Source organism: Sardina pilchardus, chromosome 7, assembly GCF_963854185.1.
Source record: "Sardina pilchardus chromosome 7, fSarPil1.1, whole genome shotgun sequence".
NCBI classification, from domain to species: Eukaryota; Metazoa; Chordata; class Actinopteri; order Clupeiformes; family Clupeidae; genus Sardina; species Sardina pilchardus.
This window is the reverse complement of record NC_085000.1, coordinates 20,629,792-20,654,648: the sequence shown is the minus strand read 5'-3', so window position 1 is coordinate 20,654,648 and position 24,857 is coordinate 20,629,792. Positions and strand designations below refer to the sequence as shown.

The following is a 24,857-nucleotide window of genomic DNA, read 5'->3' as shown; positions in this document are numbered from 1 at the left end:
CCAAATGTATAACTGATTTATGACAAAAGTTACTGAATTCCCAATGTATAAGCGATTGTGTATTGATTGAGTGTTAATTAAGTGTAGAAACTACATGCATAACGTTCAGCTGGCAGTAGGGGAGTGTGGAGTGCATTCGACAAAACCAACATCTGACATAATATAAAAAATACTATTTGCCTTGTATTGGTAAAACATAATATAAAACATACAGAGATCTGAATTTAAATAATCATTGCACTGTTGCTCTGAGCAGTCCTTCATAAATTAAAATAAAGTCCCATTTGAAAAGTACTCTCTCCATGTAACGTAAAAACAATAGTTAAGAAAGTGCATAAGGTCTCCTATGTAATAGCTTTTTTTCTTTCAGCAATAAGCCCAAACCTCAAGATTCTATTGTATACATTTACAGTATAGTACATCACAGTTATATCCTCAACCCCCCACTCTCCCAAGATTCATGCGCGTTCATTCCCACGTTTTACCTCAAGGCCCCTGGCTATGTTCACACAACATACAAAATGTACATAAATTCCACGACATGCCACTAGAAGACAGCTGGAGAATTTAACGGTGATACTGCACAGTCCGATGAGAGACAACGAGATGGCTAAAGATTACCATTGTAACAGCACCAAATTCCTCAGGTGCGGGCTAGGGTTTTATCCAGATATAACAGAGCAGGCGGCTGTAGAGAACCATTGTTGGGTTCTGTGTAAGTATTCTGGTGAATAGTGATGCTAACTGTATTAAGCCAGGCTTTGATTTGGGGTAAATGTTGGAGTACCTGGCTCTGTGTCAGTACCTCACTTACTGTGAGGGATACTGTAGGATCTGTTATCCACTGTGGATGAGAACCAACACATTATTTAGGCACTCATTTTGTTCTCTCCTACAGTAAAATAACGTCTGACGGAAATTCTCATGACTAAAACAAAACCTCCGCAAATGGCCTGAACATCATGAGAGAGGCGAGCAAAGCTGAGACTAAATAGTAAAAGTAAAAATGTATATTCAGTGTGGGCCTGATTTCACAGCGGGGAATTTTTTGCTACTAATTGAACAGAGAGGGAGTTTTACAGCCTGATGGTGCAATGAAAGAAATCATTTCACCTAACGAGACAATATTTCTGTCTAAAACAGCTCGGTCCGACCCGCTGTGACAATGCAGAGGACGCTTGCTGGGCTTGGGGGTTGTGGGCTGGGGTTAGGCGCCAGCAAAGATCCTTAAATATTGACAAGATAGAGCAACGTAATGCATCTCTATGGAAGCAAAATTCGAACAGTTCCGGTCTGCTTAAAGAGGCGTGTTGCAAAGACGTCATAGTGGGATATCGATCTCTGTCAGAACGGCAACCCACACAAGCAGTGCATTTCGAATGTTAGCAGGTCTGCTTAAAGGGGGATTTAGCCCCCCTCCCCCTTGTGAAGACGGAACGCGGAAATGATGGAACGTTTGCGCCTCTCGCTCCGCTTTAACCCTCTCTGGCGCCAGTGCTGTGCTTTTTAGCACTCGGCTATATTGAGACAGATAAACTCCTGTATGCACTTCTTATACTGCTGCTCTGTGGGGCTGCTACTGGGATATTGACCTGGTTGCCCAAACGGACCCTCCGACTCCCGCATCTCCTCGTTCATCCGAGCCAAGCGCAACCTTGGGGGGGGGGAAAGAGAGAGCGGAGCAGAGAATTAACAGAGTTAACGAGGAGCTTTTAACGAAGAGAAATAATTGAAGGAGGATTTCTTTGGCACATGCCACTGGTGGTGGTGGGGCTGCTTTGGTGTGTAAACCTACAGAGTGACGATGTCTGCGTTGGCGGCTTGCACCGCGATGCTTAGCGGGTCTTTCCCATCCTCGTCACCGTCATTCTGTGTGGCGCCTCGTTTCAGGAACAGACACACCTGCCTGCAACACACGCATAGTGGACACTTCCATCACCGACAAATCAAATCCAAATACACTAAACATTTACAAGTGGCACTATAACAGTGAAACTCCAGTCTGGGTGAATGAATAGAGCTCTATAACTTAAGGCTGCTATGGGGACTGAATTGATCTGGGCTGGCCAACTTACCCCGTGTGCCCCAGATATGTGGCATGGTGCAGTGGCCCTCTGCCCTTGGCATCTCTTTGATTGACGTCAGCACTGTTCTGCAGCAGGAACTCGCAGGCTATCAGAGAGCCCTAGGGTCAAACAGTGTCCATAAGCATCAGTCAACTGGCAGTGGGTCACAAAGCTAATGATTGTAAGCTTAGGATTTAATACTTAGACAGTGCTGTTCATTTCATGTTCCCCTTCTAATACATTATACAGTATGACTTGCTGAAAAATGTACGATATTCTCTCTTGCTCTTGTTGTTATACTTGTTAATATTTCCACACTCATCATGGTAGTCCACTCACTCCAATGACAGCCTGGATGAGAGGGGTCTTGCCCTCGTCCTCGTCAGTGGCAGAGTTGACGTCTGCTCCGTGTGCCAGCGCTTCGGCCATGATGGGCAGGTTGCGGGCGTGCGAGGCCTTGTAGAGCAGCGCCCCGGGGTGCAGCTCCCGCACGTCCTCTGGGTCAGACACCTCCGGCTCCGGCTCCAGCTCCGTCTCCCCACTCGAGTCCTCTGACACCTCACACTCTGCTCAGGGTTGCAGATGTTTCATACAGGCATCAGGCATGCGTTTTTTTTTTTTTTAAACGCAGTGAGTGTAAAACATTTATATACTGTACTACTGTACACCCAATATAACCATTGTGAAATACATTAATAAATATTTGTATTGTAAGTATTTGAATTTGTAAGTTTTGTATTGTGTAAACACATTCGCTCACCTTCTTCTGTGACACTATCCACCACTGGGCCAAACACCAGAATGTCCGTGCTGCCGTCCGTGCTACCGCCCAGTCCGCTGTCGCTGCTTAAACCTGCCGGACCAACAAGTGCCAAACCACGGACCTGTTAATCACCTGTACTGTCTCACTAAGTCAGAGCATGTCAACATGACCCCAATTATCCCATCGTACAGTAAAAAATATATATATTTCCATAAAAATATATAATACGTAGGTATTCGTCAATGAAAGCCAACTACAAAAAAAAACTATTGACAGGAGATAAAATATAACTGCTTCATGCAGCCCTGCACGATAGCAACATGAGACCACAGCATGGCTTTGATCTCTTGATGATCCCCCTCCGGCTCCCAACCACACTGATCTCAATTAGAGCATCTGCTCCCTCAGCAGTCCTTTGTCATTATCTGGTTGTGCAACCGACGAGCTAATCAATCTGCTGTGATAACTGGCCTGTTCTGAGGGAGGTCAAACGGGGAGGCAGGCAGGAGGACGAGGAAAGACTCACTGCGAGGTCCGGAGCCCGTGTCGAAATAGGAGAAGAGCGAGTCCAGCTCGTCTGGGCAAAACAGGGAGTCTCTGTGAAACTTCCTCTCCAGTGCAGCAGTGGCTGAGGTCATGGAAATGAGAAAGAAAGAAAGAGAGAGAGAAAGTTTAGTGAAGGAACAACAACATTGTTTATTGTTTTTATCGAATGCCATGGCATTTTTATCCATGGATTCCTATGCTTGAAGTAAAGCACTAAATGCAAGCATATTAAAGACGGTTATTGACAACTATCAGATAACACTTCTCAGACTGCAGCAAATAATTCAGGTAGAGTCTGGTACAGGCCAGGGTACCTGTGGAGAGAGTGGAGAGAGTGGCAGGGGAGGCGCTACCGCGGTCTTGGCGGTATTTCCGGCGGGTTTTGGGGACGGTGGTGGCGCTGTTGTGCCTCCGGCACTTCTTCACGCTCCAGCGATGCTCTGACTTGCGGTTCACGTTGACCAGCACCTCACCAGCCACCATTTTCTTCAGGAACTTCTTCTCCACATACTTGGCTTTAATCCAAGCCTCTTTCTCCTGCCTGCAACCCAAACATCTGCATTTTAGAATTCTTATTCCTTACATTCCCAGCAAAGGCTAGATACTATAAAATATAATATACTCTTGGTTTTGAAAATAACATAAAATCAATACAAAACTAATGACCTGGTGCTGTTGGGCCCTGGCTTCCTTAGACCCTGTTCTCCGCATGTCCCCTCATAGATGTGGTTGATGATGCTGTTGCCAAGCTCACACATGAGCTGTCAAATCAAGAAAATACAGAAGATAGAAATGAGTGCACTTGTCTCAGTGATTTTTTCAAAATGACAGTCAGACTACAGATGTGTTGTCAATTTCAGAAATATGGCCGGATGTGGCAGGACAGCGTATAAATAAATACCAGATTGGAATAAATAGGATGTTACTTTCAAAATAACAGAAAAGAACAGTTGTTAATGTTTTGTTAAAAGTTTTTCAGTAAATTCAGTTGTTTCCAGCAGTAAATACTGTTTCTTCCAGTGCATTCAGACAGTAAATTAGCATCCAGGCAGAGAACCATGCAGAGGGAACAGCATCTCACCTTTAGTAACTCTGGTTCCCATGAGTCGAGTGTTAGAGAACGGACTTTGGAGCAGTGCACTCCCAGACTCCTGAAACAACACACACACACACACACACACAAGTCTGATAAATACGGCACGTCCCACACTGGCAGATAAAGGGGCGGAAATGGCCATTTCATCAATCAATGTTCAGGCCCTTTCAATGTATCAACATTCATTTAAATACTAAGCAGTTAATTAAACAATTTCACTCAAATCCATGCATCTGTAATACATCAATTTAATGTTCACATTCAATATGGTGATTTTTCACCTCAATGCAGAGGAAATCTTTTGTTTGTAAAGCTATGAAATCAAATTTAATCTCTTGGAGAGAAAACACTCCCCCACACAACCCAAACAACACTTGAGACTGTCCTTTTAGACCCTTGCTCCTAAATGGTTGAGGTCACACTAAAAGGGTTGGAATTAAATGGGACACACTTTTTGCGAGACTGAGAGGATGCCCATATTGTCATGTAAATGAGCATTTTCACCACAACACTGTGTGGTAACCTAGCAACCTGGTTCAGGCGACAAAGAGACGTAGATTGCATGGCAACGTTCCACTGACTGAAGTAAAAAAGCCTCATTTGAGACCAGCGTGAGAAGATTAGAATGTGAGGAAGGAAAAAAAAACATAAATATTCAAAAGATGGTCTATGCACAGGGGGAGGCGATTACATAAGCGGAAGTTCACGTCTTCAGTGACGTGACTGTCAAAGACTCGCAACTTCACACAATCTCCGCGTCTAATTTTAACAATCCCATCCTCTCAGGTGAAAGCATATGCGGACATTTTGTCTCCATAACAAACCGGAAAACACTGTTCCCTAATAAAAATTCCATTATTCCCTCTGGTGATGAGCTACAAGCAGATTTACGGCTCACTGTTGCCTGTGATGGAATTTTCTAGCCGGAGCATCCTCTCACTCTGGCTTTAAGTGCCTTATTAAGGATTCCTAAGAGCGTTAGTACTGATCCCATTACACTGCCCCTTCTCTGCTCCATCGATCCAAAGAGGTGTCACCAAAACGTGTCTCCAGCTGGTCCTCGGATTGGAGAGCCCGGCTTTGTTTACTACTCCTCACAAGCAGGATGTACTGCGCACATGGGCTGGTGCGTGGACTGGAGTCGTGTCCCCATCCAGAGTCGGTGTCCTCAAAGGACTAACTTTACTCTCCTTTAGACATTTCATTACAAAGCTTGAAAAGCACTAAGAGAGCGCAAACCTCCGCCAAGCGAACACATAACGGATCACTCCCAAAATGTAATCGTTTCTGCCTTGGGTCAACTCAGACCTTCCCTGAAAATTTCAACGAAATCCTTTCATAACTTTTTCAGTTATCTTGCTAACAAACAGACAGACAAACCAACCAACAAACCCCGATGAAAACATAACCTCCTTGGCGGAGGTAATAATAACTCAATGTCATTGCTTATTGGCTGCTACTAAATTGGCTCGAGCCTCCATTGGCTATTCACTGACAGGTGCTACGGGGAGCCAGTTGAGGTGTCTCAGTCCCGTTTCATACCTGTGGATGCCGGAGCACTCGATGCAGAGCAGGATGCCGAAGTTGATGCTGGCCCAGCGCGGGTCGGCCTGGCCGCAGTCACAGCAGAACTCGTTCCCCGGTAGGGACTGGATCCTCTGCAGGATGCTCTCCCCTCTCACCATGCGCTCCCGCGGCTCGCTGGCCGAGTCGATGCTGCTGGTGGAGGGAGAGGCCGTCCTGTCCAGATGCTTCGAGAGAAAAAATATCGTTATTTACTACACTGGTGTTGCACTGCCTCCTGACTGGCACACAAAAAAGTACTGAAACTGGAAAGCAGCTGAAATTTTACCACTTCATATCTACGTTTGGTATATAAAGAAATGATGAGCATGAATAGCAAATGGATGCATCTAACAGAAAGAATAGTGATGCCTGTTTGCAGTTCTAGTTGTTGTAAGTAATGAAAAATGGTATGAAGACACAACCACAGCTTCTAACCTATGCTGGTAGAGGAGACAGAAGCTTACTTCAATATAGTAGTTGTCTGGACTTTCCCTGTAGGCTGAAGCAATGCTGGCTTGCACTGCCTGGATCCAGGCCTGCCGGAGTTTCTCAGACTCAGCCTGCAACATGCAGCTCCTGCAAGAGACACATCGTCTGTTGAAGGTCCATGCTCACTCTTTAACTACTGACCTCAGCAAACGATCCCCCCCCATAGACCAGTGGGCTAAGAGATAATCAGTATGAGTCAATCACATTCCAACAGTGGTCAGACCGGGGCTTACTTGGTGGGGGAAACGACTTCAAAGCAGAACCTCCTCTCGATGTCCTCACACGGTTTCACCGAACAGAGCCTCAGGTCTTCCACCACCACAGTGAGAGAGTCCTGTCAGTCACACCCAGACATTACATTACATTACATTTGGCTGACGCTTTTTAACCAAAGCGACTTACAACATGGTGAAAACATTTTTACGTTTTTAAGAGCAATTCTAACAACAAATTTACAACAACAACAAAAAACCACAATAAGTGCATTAATGAGTGTAATAAGTGCATCAATGAGAGCAATTGACCGTAGGATCAGCAAGACTAGTTGTAAGTAGTCTTATGAGAGCTCAGTCACCAAGTAGTGCTATGACCAAACCACCAGTAACATTCCCCATTCCTAAATGATCAGATATAGTCAGTGGGATCATGATTATATTAGATCCTCCAAACAGGCAGTATAGTCACTATTTGTCTTTTATCTGACAGTGTTTTTTTTTAGCGAGTCACTCCCCATGCAGTCTGTCCTCATTCCTACAGTATCAGCAAAAGAAGTCAAGCCTCGTCTAAGACCACAGGCGGAAGCAGAGTGACTTTTCATCATAAAAAGCATCACGCCTTTTATGGACTTTCAGTCAATTCCACGTGAGTGCATTGGGGGAAAAAAGCATTACATGTACAGGAGGAGTAACGATACTGTATGTAAGTCAGTGGCCATTTGTGTGGCACTCACAGCTGTCAAGGGTACATTTGGCCAAGCCATAACATTTTCCCAGTGATAATGTGGTTCTGACATGGGGCTTTTCTGCTGAAAGGCAACTATTTGCCTGACCTGGAAGAGGTGCACTTGACCTCTCCCAGTCCCTATGGAGGCCTGAAGCCTGAGGGCAGACTCCTGATGGAGAAATGGACTTGCCTTTAGCTTCTTCTGATACACCAGCTGATTGTTCTGTATGGAGAACCACCGCCTGAGAGTAGAAGGGGAAAAAAAGATTGATGAATTAAACATGTCCATTAGATTGATAACCTTCCATGTGGTGTACTGAAGATATATGATGCTGAACTAATGCAACACTGGCTGCTTCAGCTGAGGAGTTAAAAGCCTCATGTGGAAACCTCCTCTCCCTTGAGAGGGACTGAACTGGTTATCCAGATGAAAGTCAGCTCATGTGTAACTTGGTCGGAAATCCATGGATATGTTATTAGCCACAACGTTTAAGGAGAGGACCACAGCAATCCATTTAGCGTTAGCAAGCGTTAGCAAAACTAAAATGTATACCAAGTCTTGTCAGGAGCAGTTTGAAACAACTGCAAAACCCTTTAAGCTTGTTCCGTCAGATCTACACGGGGAGCTATTAAATATAGCATCTCAACTTGAAGAAATGCACCAAGCCAACATATGATCTAGCTGATGTAAAGCAAGCAATCTATCGCTTTGAATATCCCACAGATAAACTAAAACAGACATGTACACAGCATATGGCAGAGCCCTGGTATGTCAGACTACAGTCTGGATAAAGCCGGGTCACACATCCTCACGGTGTCCCATGCAGGCGCAAAGCAGATGGAGTGATTTAAGAGTCCAGATTCACATGGGCAGACAGGCTGTTCTAAGCTGTTTGCCTGACTGCCAGTTTGGACAGGTTGTGAACGTTGGCGTTTGGCGTGTCCTACCTGTTCCAGGTTTTGAAGGCATTGCTCGCTCTCTTAAACAGGTAGCCCTCCATCACCACTCCGTTCGGGGCGTCCACATTAAATTCTATCTTGGAGTCGTCGTATGAGAAGTCCTGTGGAAAAAAAAGGATCAAGAAATATGTAAGCGCAATTGGCTGAATGAAACATTGGCTACGCTCATTGTGCATAACAGTGCTTACAAGGTCCTCAATGAAATGCAACAATTACGGAGAAATATGTGATATTCCTGAAGAGGCCTGACTTTAAAAGAAAAATACTGACAAGAACACTGGAGACAACATGATGACACAACTAACCAAATGAAACAAATTTCATTATTCAAACAGCCCATGAAAGTACAATCCCATTCTCTGACACAAAATGACAGAAAGAAATGCGAAGACAGACTTAGTCCATCCGTCCCAGTCCCACCAGGCATTTTCAGTATGACACAACTGGTTGCATAATCATTTCACATCATAATCACTGACTTTGCCAAAATAATTCCTAAGGCAGGCTTAATATCTTCATCAAACCCTACCACTTACGGTAATTGTTCTCACAAAGGTTCAGATTGCAGTGGGCCAGCAATGCCCCTCTGAGCTCGACTGGAAGTGAGAATGCAGTTTGTTCTCTATTAGCTCTGGTTGTGGCTGGTGCTTAGGTTTGAGAGATCAATTTTATTCCTTTGTAACTGAAATCTGCCTATCTTGTGAGAGTCTTTTGAGCAACACTGATTTTACCCAGCAACCAATTTCATTGATCTACAGCGCAGAGAAGAATGCATGCTATCTTACTATCTTAACAAGACAGGGCTAGAGTCTATCTTTATTTAATGTTGTCAGGTAAATGTTAGAATGGTGATTGGTACGAAACCTTGCAACACATGCTTTTGCGTCATTTTATTAATGGAGGGGCAACATATAGTATTTATCTGTGTTATGGTAATGATCTTTCATCATGATTTGCCATGAAACACTTACTAACGATACAAATAATGTATTTAAACAAATAAAAAAAAACCCTCATAAAGGTAGGCCTATAGGTCTACGCTGGCCACCGCTTACTACAATGTCCACAAATTACTTTGCGTTTGCAACCAAAAAGGGACAAATTCCCAGACATGTATCCCTGTCTAGTGTTATACAGTCAATGAGGGCAACTGAACGCATACTCTGATAATTTCGCCTATGCACAGTGCTGACGGCATACAGTGCATAAGAATTTTCTCCATCAATGTTTGTAGTCTACTGACAGGTTGCTGTGCGCACACACAACACAGGCTACGTGACCGAAGACCGTGACAAAGAACTAGTTTGATTAAATGTATATTTAGCCCTTTCCAAACATGGAGGGACATATAAGCTAGCCTACTGTATATTTGCCTTTTCCCAGAAAACGTGTTTCAAAGTGAAATCTTATGGCAAAAAGGTTAACGAGCACTACAGGCTACACGTCATGTAGGCTACTATGCAAATAGCTACCATTTGTTTGTTTTTACAACGATTAAAAACTAATGTGCGTTTAGATTAAAAAGAATGACTGTTATCTAGACACAAACAGAAAGATAACTGACACCCACCAGAGCTAACGCCACTCTTCCGAATCCTATCTTCATCTTTAAAGTTTTCAGGAACTCCAAAAGCATATTTCCTTTCCAAAACGAAACAATTCAGACGACCGAAAAAGTAAGGTGGAAGACCCACAGAGTTATCTCCTTGCTTAGCCAACGTTAGAAGACAAAGTATCTTCTTAACATTTCTAGGAAGTGTAGGCTACAAGGCTACATTAACTGCAGCTCGTCCGCTGTCCCGGTGCTGAACTATGAAAGCTGCTGGTGCCTGACCGTAGAGTGTTGCGGAGTTCGCAACATTCAGCAACAGCCACCTACCAGCCTGTGCTGTACGGAGCCGCTTAGAGAAAAGCCTATTAGCATACAGCTGCGATTTACATAGCGCATGCCGCAGTCGGAGTGTTGCTATCTAGAGGTCCGTGTCAAGGAATTATTTCGCAACCACTAAAAAAAACCTCGCTGCTTTTTATTCTCCTGGTTTTACGACCACTGCAACCCATCCCCAAAGAGGCACTCGCATGCAACCAGACGGTCTGTCCTCGAACAACAAAACTTGACTGCTCATTTTCCCATCTGGCACACAGCCCTTGGAGTACTCCAGCAATAAAGCGGACTGCTCCAGTGACTATCAGTCCGTGTGCGAAACTGTCCAGGGTCTCCAAAAGCATAAATCACTGCGGTGGCTTCTGGCTTCCCACGGACCTATTTACCCAAATATATTTTAAAAAGTCTAGTAGGATATGTGTAGACTACCCACCTGCGGTGCAACTGTAACACTGGAAAAAAATATGTCCTGCGTTGTTCTGAGTTAACAAACTGACAACGGATTTTATGAATCGAGAGATCAGGTTCTCTTGCTGTGCAGACAGAATGATAGCAGTGACGTAAAGGCTTTTCAAAGAGCTATAATCTGATTCTGTGCCAGAACTACAAAAGCTATGAATTTTTTAAAATGCAGGGTTTAAACATTGAATAGGAATATGCATAAAATATTGAAATCACAGAGGCGGGGTGACTTGAGTGGAAATGAAACCAAGTCACTCGCACCAGGTCTGTCTGAATCATAAACATGCCAGGAGACTACCTGATGATATAGCCCACATTTTCATGGGTAAATTATGAAATATGTAAACTAGTGAACTGCTAACTTATTTCACATGCTATGATAGTTATTATGAAGATTTGCAGAGAAATTTCAGACACAAAAAAGTCCCTGTGGGACATGAGATTATTCCACAGCAACAAATAAGAGGTTGTAGTGTTAGTGGCGATGGTCAGCATCTGAGTTTATGGGGGGACTCAATTCATTCCATCAGGGAGGAGCTAATGGACCTATTTTATTTCAGCAGTGCAACTCCCCACCTCTCTCAACAGACAGACCTCATCACAACAAAGGCCTCTATCGTCCACACTGAGTGTGACTGAGATTGACCTCTGCATATGGGCACATGGCCAGTGACCTCCCTGTGTGACCCCACACATGCCCACACAGACACAGACATGCACACAACAATACACACAGAAAGAATGACAAAGATAAATATTACAGCTTAGTTATGATTCTTTAAAATAAAATATGCCATCATTGCGAATAAAGACGTTTCAAGCACAGCTAGGAGTAGTCCTTTTCAAGATGAAATGTCAAATTTTCAGGAGACGTCATAAGTCCACTGCTTACTGAATATAACAGCTCAGGAGGATGGATTAAGATATGCAAGCTTAAGTACTACTACCTCTCTCTGACCACCTGGCTTTCTTTTCTTTGTTGACTCGGGCATTATTGGTTCTGCCTGAAAACTCTTTTCATTGATGATCAATTTACAAGAATCATTACAACTCATTCCCTAAAAGCTATGGCACATTAGCAGTAGAAAACGCACAGAAATCTGTACAGTAGTTGCTATTTAGCAATTGCTTAATATCAAATACATTGTTTTGTGTCTGTTGTTATATTTTCCTTAAACAAAACTACAAGAAATATTAACATGTCTCACAGTTCACTTGCCTAAGAGTGAAAACTGAGTCAAACAAGGACACGCCTAGCAGTGTTTTACAAAGTGATGCTATTGGCTGAAAGTCATAACGATAGCAGTTCCACAAACCCGCTATTCCAGGACAGCACTCCTCCATTAGAGTTCAAAGTAAAAAATGAATAAGCACTCAACATTTTACATGAGCTTGTCTTGCGACCAGGCCGCTGTCATACAAGAAACAGAGTTTGTTGTGAGGGCAAGGGGGAGCCCATTTGTCCTGGGTGAGTTTTCCCCGAGACGGGCATTACAGGCTAAGACACGGAGCACAAACAAACCACAGAAGTATTTCACACCTCCGCCAGACTGGGATACTCAGGGGGCAGGAGCACTATGACTGAGCGGCCATTTGGCATTTGACAACATTGTTTTTTAAATAAACAATATGAGCTGTCGCATTTCACACTCTCAACCCGCCCAGCCAACACCCCCCCCCCTCCACACACACACACACACAAAACACAGTGGCAGAAGCAGCGGCTCTCACAGGCATGCCAGAAGATGCACTTGGCTTTCTGTGTGCTAATGGTTTTGCTGAACATTAATTTCCACATAGCATAATGAATAATGTTACAGCTGCCTACCACATCATTATTCCAGTGCCAATTTATGGCTAGTTAAAACTCACAATATTTCCTTTCAGAAATAGACAGTCTACTCAAGCTAGCATGACATACATCACTTCTTGAACCTCAGATATAACGTCAGTTTCTGATGCTAATCTCCAATTAGTACCAGCTTGCTCAGAGATGGAACAAGCATGATTATCTTGAAAGGTGGCCTATGTCAGACGTAAACTCACAAACAATACCTTAAGAGAAGCTGCTAAGCAATGGTCTTTGTACGGAACGAACCGGAAGGCTGTCCAGCACAAACTCACTAATACAGAGTGAAGGCACACAGCTTATAATTAAGGGCTATCGGCCTCATTTGTAGGCCATTGCATAACACCGATGTGACCCTCTCCTGGATAATCAATCAGCTGTCTGTTGTTCGACTCTGCACAGTGTCCTGCTGTTTGCCAAAGCGTTTCTGTGACTGGCCAGGTTTGTTATTTCTGATTGGTGCATGTACTCCGACACAAACAACACAAGCTGTGGACGACTCACCTGTAGCAGAGTCTGTGTGAAAGACAAGCCAGCATCCAGGTAGGTGGGAGGTGGAGGAACAGCATGTCAGAAAAAGGGACAAAAAAAACAAGCATTCTTAGAAATCTGCCACGAATGAGCAAAAGTAAAAATCACAGCAGGATGATGAAATACTTTTTAAGCATTATATAACTAATCTAACATGAAATGAATTATTTTCAGAATGGGCCAAAGTTTCTCAATCCCTTTTGTAAAGTATGTAAATCCAAAGGCAGACAGACTCTCTCTCACGCACGCACACACACACACACACACACACACACACACACACACACACACACACACACACACACACACACACACACACACACACACACACACACACACACACACACACACACACACACACAGCCCTCTGGTCAAACTCTGGCCCTTGCTGGGGTCTGTGGCCAGGGATGCCTGGCTGTCTGCAGGTTGACAGATGGTCACTGATCCTGGACTAAAATCTGGGGGTTTCAACCCTTGGCACCGGAACCTCTGCTCCTCCATTCAAATGGAGATGCAGGCACCAGGAGGTTCCAGTTTCAATAGGACCTTCATTGAATATTCACTTCTGGGATCAAACTCCAGGAATCTGAATGTAGCCGAGGACAAGTTCCACAGCCAATATCCATCTAAGCAGCCGCCATCACAGGATAAAGTATAGAAGATACAAGATATATTCCACAGTTGAGTAGCATGCGCTACATTTTGTAAACTCGATGCACTGCTTCAAGGTGTGTCCATGATTCAGGTAGTTTTCTAGAGAGATGGCACACGTCCACTCACAGACACCGGGCACTGGCAGTGTACGGCACAAAGGGAGTCTATGAAAAGCAGAGCTGGCATCACTGACAGCCCCTGAAAGAAAGTCCTCTTTGAGGCCTTCCACTTACTAATCAAGACTATCTTCAGCTTCCCCAAATGCACTTGTTTCCTGTCTTTCCAAACGCTAATGAAGTAGGACACGTCAGGGGCCAGGGGAGCAGAAACACGTCTTTTCTATTCTCATGCCAAAAAATACAAAGACAATGAAAGATGTGCAACGGCGGCAGCTAAGAATAAACTGGGTGGAGAGATCCCAGAGTCTGTTTCATTAGCTGACTCATAGTCTCTCACTGTTTCCAAATCCTTGACCATTTTGAATACTGCTACTGCTTTGAGCATGTTAAATTACTGTAGTGTAGACGCTAGAAGTTATTGCTCAATTTAAAATATGACGCAGAGAAAAAGATCAATACCTAAACCCTTTCTTCAAAATGTGAAAAAAGACTGCAGTACACTTCATAGCGATGAATTTGCCTTGCTAATATATTCTAGAGAAGCAACTATTTTTACCAGAGTGTGAATGCGCACACTGGAGGCTCATACAAAATACCCTCTCTGTAACAGCTCCCAGCACAGTGTCATATGCTACTACTACACCCGAGAACACAAATGCAAACAACTTACTGTTGAAGACTGACATCCAACAACGACCCAACTATTCCTGCATGTAAACCTGGAGAGTATGATTTCCATAGGGCATCAGCAACAACATTTCCAAAATAATTCCAACGGAGCAACTTCTGCACATCAGCCATTAGTGCATGTATCGTAAATCTCCCGCGTAATGAGCAAAACTGCTGAATGCCGTTATTTGCCACAGACAAGCGTAGGGATTACCACTTGAAACTCTTAATTCCGCCTGATTTAACGCTTAAATCAATGGTGGCCCTCTGAGAGGTAGAGTAATCAAAGCTGGGCCGGCCGCCCCCTCTAATCCCACTGCCACAACACAGACAGGCTCCAGGTGCCGTGGGTCCGTGTCCTCGTGCGGACTTGCAGCACGCACCGCTCACACACACACCCACACACACCCCCACACACACACACACACACACACACACACACGCACATACAGTACATACGGACAAGGAGGGAAGTACAGGGAGAAGCAAGATGCAAAGCATGTGAGTGAGTGTGTATGTGTGTGTGTATGTTTGCATGTAAGTGTACACATACTGTATGAACTGCTATTTGTGTGTGCGCTTGTTGTATGCTCCTGTGTGGAATTGTGTGGAGGTGTGCTGGAGTCTTACCCTTTGCTGGATGGTGGCGTGCTTGTGCTCCATGTCTCTCTTCTCCATCGCAGAATCAATCACCAGCTGGTCCAGCTGAGCAACGACACAACAACAACAAAAAAAACCGAGCGTTTTAACAAACAGCGCACACGCGCACCAAAAGGACGCGCGGCGACCGTGAGGCAGAGGATGGGCGCGGAGCTCTTCTCATCACTGTTTCGTGGAGCTGTCTGGCTTTCGAGGGGATGATCAACTGAATGTGGATCCCTCTCTCTCTCTCACACACACACAGGCGCCACAGGCAGACTGATCAGATCGGCCAGCTACTCCGCGCAGGACACAGGCCACACAGCCGGCCAGCGAGAGGTCGAAGCTCGTCAATGGATCATTGACTTGGGGCACTCTTAGTGTCCAGTTCACACACATGCCGCCAAAAACATTTTAGTGAATGGGAAAGACTACACTGGCATGACATTGACTCTTTTACATAAGCTTTTGAATCTAAAAACAATACAAAACTTTGGGTGAGTTTTTTAAAAAAATTTTTTTTTATCATTTTTGCTGTTATGTTTGGTTCTGTTTTAAACATACACAAAAATCATTATCTAAGAAAAACAGCCAAAAATGTATTTATTGGATCATGTTGTCCTATACAGTATAAATGTGACAACACTGGCATCCTTTCACTTGCAGAGGTGAACAACTGCTGAGGTCAGGCTGGTTGAAACTCGGGGCATTGTGGTGACGCAACTCTTTATGTCAATACTTTAGTCTCACATCAACTCTTCAAAAGTCTGTCTGTCAGTGGACATGCTGCATGCTGAAGGGATTTGAACATACACACTACAAGGTGTAATGTGTCCCAACTGAGTCAGCATTATACACAGTCTTATAAAATGATCCCAGATCTGCTATGAGCAACAATTTCCCTATAAAGGCCAGCAACTGACATACAGTCAAGAATGGGACATTTTCAAATCCCATGAGGAAAATGGATCATTGGTAGTTAGTGGCAATATTCAATATGACACTGACAGTGTAAATCTACATGAATTATTACTCTCCTGTATTGTAGGAAATATGGTTGGACATAAATTGGGAGATATTGCAGAGCAATTTCTCAATGAATCCTCTGAGGCATAACTAGGGCCCTTTGGTTCAAGATATTGATATCCAGCCACTGAAGGCTAACTGAATGTGGCAAGCTCTCTACATCTCTGATCTGGTAACATACACATCTGGTAACATAATGTCAGTGATGTGTTTATTCTACTCAATGTATGGCATTTTTTCATGCTGTAATGCTTCCCCAACATTTAAAGAGCCTGAGTTGCTGCTGTTGGGCACCAGAAAAGCGCTCAGTGAAATTGATTCTCTGCCCAGATACAGTAGCTCTCGGGATGATCAAGGTCATTCCAGCTGGCCCGGGAGATAATTACTACCGTACGGCTGATAGATGGCTCCACAGTCCTAATTCATGATCACACACACACACACACACACACACACACACACACACACACACACTGTATCTGAGGTAATACAGCGGATGAACATTTATGAGAAGGAGGATCGATAGAATCTTTCAGGGAGCATTCACCTCAGCAGCCAGTTTCTTCATGTAGGGGTCGATCTCATCAAGGAGGTTATAGCCTTGGTGAAAGAGGGAGTACTGTGCATGCATGAAGGATAGCATCTGTGGAGAGGGAGAGAGAGAATGAGATTATCCTTTAGAACTGATCGAGCTCTTTTACTCTCCTTGTTTCTAGAGATAGGTCTTGACGTTTAGTTCACCCTCCTGCTATGTTCATAATACAATACCACAGACATAACAATAGTCTTTTCTCCATCAATATACTTCAGTACATGCAGAGATGTATTCAACAAAAAAGAGGATCCAAATTTGAATCACAGATTCACGTACCGCATCCAAGATTTCAAATTTCTTCTTTGCCTGGAGGACATTAATCTGAAGGTAGAAGAAAGCAAAATGTCTGATATTTCATCATACACACACACACACACACACACCAACATTCTTTTGACTACTCCTGCAGGAGCTGTTGAGTGAGTTGCACATGTTTGACCCATTAGAAGCCCTTTTAAACCCTGATGATGAGTGCCCTCTACTGGCCAAGAACAGACATGTCATGCCCACGACCCCTTGACTTAGGCCAGTGTGGTGGTCATACTACTGGGGTATGAGTGATTGTAGACTGCAAGGCAGACATTTTGAATGAATTTGAATTGGATCTGTATTAAAGACTCTTTAACAATCAGTTGGTTGGAATGGAGCATACAATGAATCCAATGATAGAGGATGCAGCACTAAAATAATGCTACATTTTAGCAATATGCTATCACAAAGTGCACAAAAACACAAAACATATGCAAAATACAAGTGATTCTGTGAAAACATCTGCCATCTTCCAGCGTCTTGTTTTATTTTTAGATGACTTCCACACGCTGCTTTTAGAGCTTCATTCTGTCTGCTTTTGTGGTCTGTGAGATCAAACATCTATTTTAAGTTGATCCAGAATTAGAGCTTCTCCTTTCCTTCATCCTGCCATTTTCACTCACACACATCCTAAGCGTGAGCAGCTTCAAAAGACCCCATCCCCACTGTTTTCATCTCATTCCAGCTCATCTGGATCAATCTTATCTGGCATCAAATGGCAGTAAAGGGGAGAGTGGAAAAAGGTGGCACCATGCTTCATTTTCTCCAGCATTTTCTAGACTCCTGACTCCTGCCAAATTTCTTAACAGTTCTGGGTCAGTGTAAAATACAGCCACCTTCATGATATCTACAGTATATTGGCATAATGCTGCATGTATTCTTGCTGCTGAGTTTTTCGTATTAGAGATACCTCTACTGATTATGGGAGCGGTGCCAGTGTAGTTAGTTCAAGAAAGTGCGCACATCCAAATAAAGGTGCCAGAGGCAAAAAAAAAAAAAAAAAGATCCAAAATGAAGTAAAAGGTCCGCACACTTGCTCTCGATTAACTTAATCTATTAGAATTCAAGTTACGTTTCGAGCCGTGCGGCTCTTCCTCGGACTTGAAGCGGTGCCAGTGGACTCACCTGTAGCACGTAGTCCAACGCCAGGTGCCTGAAGCACTTGCGTGTGATGCTGAGGCTGCTGGTGGCCTCCTCCACCTCGTGCGGTTTGTTCCGCGGCGCCTGCGCGTTCTTCACCTGAGCGATCTCCATGTCCTCCCGCACGCGGTCAAAGTGCTTCTTGGTCTCCTTGAACTTGCGGACATCCCTGAGAGCAAGTGAAAGCGAAGAGGAAGAGGAGGAGGAGGAGGAAGTCATGTAGGAGTAATACAGCACACGTCAGTCAACAATACAAATAAACAGGACATTCTGATTCACTCTACAATCCCACATGCGACTGCATACAGGATGAAGAGATTGGATTCTCTACTCTGCAATTTCAGACAGGATGAAGGAGTAGCGGAGAGAGAGAGAGAGAGAGAGAGAGAGAGAGAAATATAATATTTCTTTCTTTTTACATACCTATCTGTAAAACTACACACAGACACATACGCACGCACGCACACACGCACGCACACACACACACACACACACACACACACGCACACACGCACACACGCACACACGCACACACGCACACACGCATGCACGCACACACACACAAACGCGCGCGCGCACACACACACACACACACACGTTTGTTTGTTCATTTTGGATGCATTCATATTTGCCATGTGTATTCCAAACATTATATGTAAATGTCCTTATTTTCCTCTGTGTACATTGAGCTTTGGCAATAATGTTTCTGAAACCTTCATGCCAATAAAGCTATATTGAATTGAATTGAATTGAAATATAGAGGGAAGGAGGGAGAGAGAGGGAGAGAGAAAGAGAGAGACAGACAGAGAGAAAGAGAGAGAGAGAGACTCTGGCACAGAGAAACCTCCTTTTCCTGCTCAAGGTAAATGTCAGCAGACTTGGTGTTAATGCACTGACTGGATCCATCATGGCCAACTTCACTGGGGTCTGTATCCCCTTTTCTCCATCTCCCCTTCCCTTTTGGACAGATGACTCAGGCATTGCAAAACAGCACCTGGGACTCTGTCCAAGTACCCACTTTGGAAAGCGCAGAGAGTTAGGCTTCTTTCACACATTAATAATTCCACTGCTCAGCTCTCTACTGGAAAGCCTTTTTGGCCAGCTTTCTTTGAAGTAAAAAAAAAAAAAGAAAAAAAAAAGTAAAACAAAAGTTGAACCTTTCCTGTACCTGTGTGAAATCTACCTACAGATAAAAATAAAGTAACCAGAACTAAAATTTTAATAAATGTCTGACTCGTCTAGACTTGACTCTGGAGCTAAAGGAGACCTACAAACAGAACAGCTTTCCGGTCTGCTGGTCTCTCTCTCTTAGAATGAGTGCTGCTGCTCACGCGTGACATGGTGCAGCTGTAATCCCAATGTATCACTTTGAATAATATCAACATTGATAACGACCTTAACTAATGTGTGAATGAAAGATCGTCCTCTAACACTTACTCCTTGACAAAGTTGTGCAACTGCTGCTTCACAGATCGCTGGGCCTGGTCAAACAGGATCTGCAACAGAAAAACAAAACACTTGTATAAGCAACAATGTGTATTACAGCATTGAATTTATAATGTGCTCAGTCTTTGCCAAAAAACACAATAACACTGTTGCTTTATTCCACAAAAACACTATGAATGGCAGTGCTCACGCTGTTGTTATTAGTGTTACTGGTACCATAAAAGCAAATGGAACCCATGGTGAGTGGGAAACTGTAGAGCTGTCTTCACCATCTGTCAATATTCTATTCCATTATTATCTGATGTTCTTTATTCAGCACCGTTAAAGGTACAGTCCACAATTCTACTAACATAGACATAATGTCAAATTCAGCTAATTACTCTTTATAGACTTGCAGCTGTAATGTTCAGCATCTGTGCTAGAAACACTCAGGAAATTGCACAAAGTCCTGGCTTTGTAAATGGGAAATAAACAGTGGCTCGGATTGAGCCATAAACAATGCCAAACAATCAACACCGTGCTTCAGGGGTATGGAAGGGAGGAATGTACGTTGAGCTTTGAGCACAAATATGAACCTCTCCAAACCACTTGTAGTATCACATTTGCGCCAACAGGGGGTAATAACATGCTGTAATTCACCCACATTTGGCTGCGGTGAGATCACAAATTCAAGAGTACACGCACACACACACATAGACGCACGCACGAACACACACACACACACACACACACACACTCACACACACATGCACGCACACATGCACGCACACACACGTGCACATGCACTTACACAAATGTGCACACACACACACACACATACACACACACACCACACACCACACACACATCACACACCACACACACACACACACACACACAGCTTCCGCTCTCCTGTCTCATTCAAATTCATTGCCACTCTCCCCTACAAAGAGATTTTTTTTCAGTGAGCCTCGGTGCGGCTGCTGCTAAATAGGTCACTCGGGCAGGGAGGGGGGAAAAGACACGGAGAAGAGAGAGAGAGAGAGAGAGAGAGAGAGAAAGGGGGTGCAAGACAGAAAATGAGACAGATATAGGGAGAGAGAACTGGCTTGTGAGAGATGGAGGGAGAACAGAGGAAGAGAGAGGAAGAGAGAGGATGGGTTTGGAGTGGATAGCTTCCATGAACATGTACAGCATCACTGACTGAGCCACAGGCTGAAGGCTGACCTGCACGCCAATCAAGCAACCGCTTCAGTGCCAGCCCCGGACCTACTAATAACCGATGGTTCCGGGCAGTTACACACACTAACACCTCTCCCTCTCTTGCTCTCTCTCTCTCTCTCTCTCTCTTTCTCTCTATGTTATTTGTCTGTTTGTGTAGCATGTGTGTGTGTATGTGTGTATGTGTGTGTGTGTGTGTGTGTGTGTGTTTGTGTGCTGCACGCTTGCATGCGAAGGTGGGGGTGATTTGAGGAGACGCCGTTCAAGAAGGACCTCTTAAAAGATTCATCACTCCCTTCCTGGGAAACAGTGGGGATGAGAAGCTCTCCCTGTCTATCTCCACTGCTTCGGTTGAGCTGCGATATCAAAGTGGCCTATTATACCCACAGCACTGAATAGGTTGGGGGGGGCGATGCCCCCCTGCCCCCCAAAGTCCCTGTAATGGATGTGTCTGCAACCACCCCCTGAATTTGCATACGGCACATTCGCAGCACCAACTCCATAATTACTGTGGCAACCGACAGGCTCTAATGATCCACTTAAGGGTAGACACCATTGTGATTGTCTCTGTAATGATCAGGCTCCAATCAGGACCTATTCAAAGATATGGGGGTGAATGCACAATGAGCAGCGGCAAGGCAAGGCAAGGCCACGCCGTAAAAACCCCACCGCCGCGGCGGTTGATGATGAAAACAAGAGAAATGTCATCTCCGGGTAGCCACGGCAACCAGGGAAACAACGTTTAAAAACAGGTCTGCTGAATCAGAAGCATGTGAGTGTTCCAACTGCAAACCCTCAGAACACCAACAACAGCAAAAACAAGCACAAGAAAAGGGCAAATATTGGCAAATAAAGCCCCAAAAAATGCTTGTGTGCCAAGAATCTGCTTGGTGGGGGGAAAAAAAGGAGAAAAACTCTTAACATTACAATGGCCTCCCGAGGTGAACATTTTCAGCAGACTCGTGCATAACTTCTTCACATAGATGTTTTACAGCACTGTAAAGTCTGAGGCCAAGAGTGTGAGAGAGGTGAGGGTGGCAGGTCATTCATCTCCCCAGAGACCTTGTGTCACGCTCTATTTTGTCCCACCATGTCAGGGGGGGGGGCCCACAGTGGCCATGTCCCTGCCTTGTTAGGGACTCAAAACCGCTCCCTTCATTATTGGGGTGCAGGAGATGGGCAACGCCTTCCGCTGTCTCCACGGTCACTATGCTAATCTGAAGAGTGTCCTTAGCATGCCAATGTGGATCACTGCTGCTGTTCGCTACATGCTAATGACTCGAGGAGCCAGTAGGGGAGGGGGGGCGGCCGACCACCCACCCTCTTGTCACAGCAGATCTCTGACCTTTGGCAGCCAGACAGGATAGGAACAAACAGGCCCACACAGAGAGAGAGAGAGAGAGAGAAAGAGAAAGAAAGCGAGACCAAGCAAGAGAGAGAGAGAGAGAGAGAGAGAGAGAGAGAGAGATGTTTGCCAGGCTAATAAAACCACAAACAGTGGCAAGGGAGCCTTTAAGAAAGGCCTTAACATGGAGACCAGAGAGTCAATTAAAGCACATTTAGTGCAGATATCTGCCAGGACTTAGTGTAGTGTGTGAGTAAGTCTAAGTCCAATATATAGTACATAGTCTGCACACATACTGCATTATGTTCATGAGCATGTGTGTTTTACTCAGCACACCTATGGACACTGACAGCACCTGTGGATGGTGACAGTAGACGAAGGAACCGACAATTTCACTGCATTATTTACATCAGTAATCAAATGCATGAGACAAATAAACATCCTTGTATCCTTGTATCCTTGTATCCTTGTATCCTTGTATCCTTGACAGCAGCCTAGCTGGTGTTTTTTTCCGAGCAGACCCGCGCCCTCCTCGCTCACTCCGTCTCCATGACAGCACGTAGACGTGCAGGACAGTCCAGCGCCGCTCCTCTAGCTCCGCCGAGTCGACCGAGCGAAGTGCGTCACGACGTGCTCGCCTCCCGGGAGCGCGAGCGCTGATTAAATGTGTGCCTCTGTCGCTCAGTGCGCGTCGCTCCGGACGAGAGCCAGCGCCGAATGATGAAATGTAAACACAGGGCCCCGCGACCCTGCGCGCCGGCCGGCCAATGAAATCACGGAGCCGAGCCCCGTCGCTCTCCCCGACGTGCGCTGCTGGGAGTTACAGACGTGACGGAGCTGACAGCAAGGTCATTCGTACAGCACAGCGCTCAGTATGTACACACACACACACTCTCACTGGCCATACCGTCATTTCCTCATCTATTAGCCGCAGCTTAGGCGTTGATTTTGCAAAATCTCTTCAGCTATGAGGCTAATACACGGGGGGGGGGAGGTAATATGGTATTAATATGGTGGTGTTTCTTTTAACTTGCATAAAACACAGTCCTGTGGCTTACATGTATACACAATGCGGCGAATACACAGGAAATGACTGCACACCCGCTCCGCACAGTTCCAGTGACACTGAAGTTCCAATGACACTGAAGCGCAGCTGTAGCTGAGCGGGACATGAGATGGCAGCGATGTGCTGGCCGGCGTGCCAGCATGTAGCTCAGTTGTGCATCATTAGGTGACTTCTGCTGGCACTTCATCACCCCACTTAAAGCACTCAGCAGTGATTGACTGATGCAGCAACATCCCTAATGGAGGGAGAGGAGGACCAGATCAATGGGCTAATGACACACAGCTCTGGGTTAGTGCGCTGGGTGTGGGATACTACTGTACGTTTTATTTCCCTGCAGTATATCTCTATCTCCCTCTGTGTGTGTGTGTGTGTGTGTGTGTGTGTGCGTGTGTGTGCTATGAGTAATCTGGGATAGCCAATGATCTCAAAAAGTATTCCAGTCGTGTAGACCAGCATCCTGTGAGTATGCAATGACAGCCCTCTTACTGGAAATGAACTGGAATCCCCCCAACACACACACACACGCACGCAAGCACACACAAGTGCTCTCTCAAAACACAAACGGGCACGCACGCATACACACAAACACACACACACACACACACACACACGGCTAATCTGGGGATTGTGGTAAAAATACTGTTTTCAGGATCTGTTTTATTACATAAAGCCATGGCAAACCCAAAGTTCCTTTTTCTTCTCCTCTCCTCTTTTCTCTTCTCTCTCTTCGTCCTCCCCCTCTCTCTCCCCCACTGTCTCCCCACTGCTCGGAGGATTTTCCAAGACGTTTTGTTTCCTCTCCAGACAGCCTGCTTTTTTTTTTTCAGACGCGCAGAGCAAGAAAATTCCACCGATTCTCTCAATTCTTGCCCTCTCTCGGAGAAACGGTCATTATCGACTAACAACTACCAGCCTGTAACAACTAATGCAGCATTTTGTGTCCAGTAAAAGGTATCGGGGGCGTGTGTGCTACAGATGAAGAATGTAGAAATTATCGATTGTCAACACAAACGACGCCCCACTGTTGAGGAGGTGGGCCTGTTCAGTATTCATCTGCGTGTTTATGTTTTAAACATCAGTTTGTGAAGCTGACAGGCCTGTGGCTGGGCCTGTGTCGTATCACTGACTTGCTTACTGCTGGGCTGCACTGTTCTTAACCATGTTAGCACAGCATGTTAGAAAGCAGACTATGGAATACGTAGCGTGTGTGTGTGTGTGTGTGTGTGTGTGTGTGTGTGTGTGTGTGTGTATGTGTGTGTGTGTGTGTGTGTGTGTGTGTGGCATGTCTGTGTGCGTGTGCTTTCGTATGCTCTGGATGCGGACACCATCATCCTGCCTGCATGAAGCCCTGCTTGCCTGAATGGTTAACTGTGCCGAGGTAATATCATGGGAGGCAGCTACTACTGTACGTCCCACACTTGTCCCAAACCCTCTCATACACACAGGCTCCAGATATAGCCCCCCGTCATCTCTTATTCATGCATGTGCAGCAGC

At 44.9% G+C, this 24,857-nt stretch overlaps 1 protein-coding gene across 1 annotated transcript in view; it reads right to left on the bottom strand.

The window, feature by feature from the left end:
• Positions 1-24,857, bottom strand: part of acap3a (ArfGAP with coiled-coil, ankyrin repeat and PH domains 3a) — a 65,499-nt gene that overhangs the window by 4,208 nt on the left and 36,434 nt on the right. Inside the window, exons 5-24 of the mRNA XM_062541179.1 lie at positions 19,744-19,802; positions 18,292-18,475; positions 17,134-17,178; positions 16,810-16,905; positions 15,228-15,302; positions 13,129-13,140; positions 8,417-8,529; positions 7,659-7,710; positions 6,760-6,860; positions 6,502-6,613; positions 6,014-6,222; positions 4,457-4,526; positions 4,042-4,136; positions 3,690-3,916; positions 3,356-3,457; positions 2,827-2,928; positions 2,406-2,632; positions 2,076-2,185; positions 1,796-1,906; positions 1,593-1,654 (exon numbers count right to left, since the gene is read on the bottom strand). Coding sequence (XP_062397163.1) covers positions 1,593-1,654; positions 1,796-1,906; positions 2,076-2,185; positions 2,406-2,632; positions 2,827-2,928; positions 3,356-3,457; positions 3,690-3,916; positions 4,042-4,136; positions 4,457-4,526; positions 6,014-6,222; positions 6,502-6,613; positions 6,760-6,860; positions 7,659-7,710; positions 8,417-8,529; positions 13,129-13,140; positions 15,228-15,302; positions 16,810-16,905; positions 17,134-17,178; positions 18,292-18,475; positions 19,744-19,802 — 2,164 coding nt within the window. The remainder of the gene's footprint in view (positions 1-1,592; positions 1,655-1,795; positions 1,907-2,075; positions 2,186-2,405; positions 2,633-2,826; positions 2,929-3,355; positions 3,458-3,689; positions 3,917-4,041; positions 4,137-4,456; positions 4,527-6,013; positions 6,223-6,501; positions 6,614-6,759; positions 6,861-7,658; positions 7,711-8,416; positions 8,530-13,128; positions 13,141-15,227; positions 15,303-16,809; positions 16,906-17,133; positions 17,179-18,291; positions 18,476-19,743; positions 19,803-24,857) is intronic.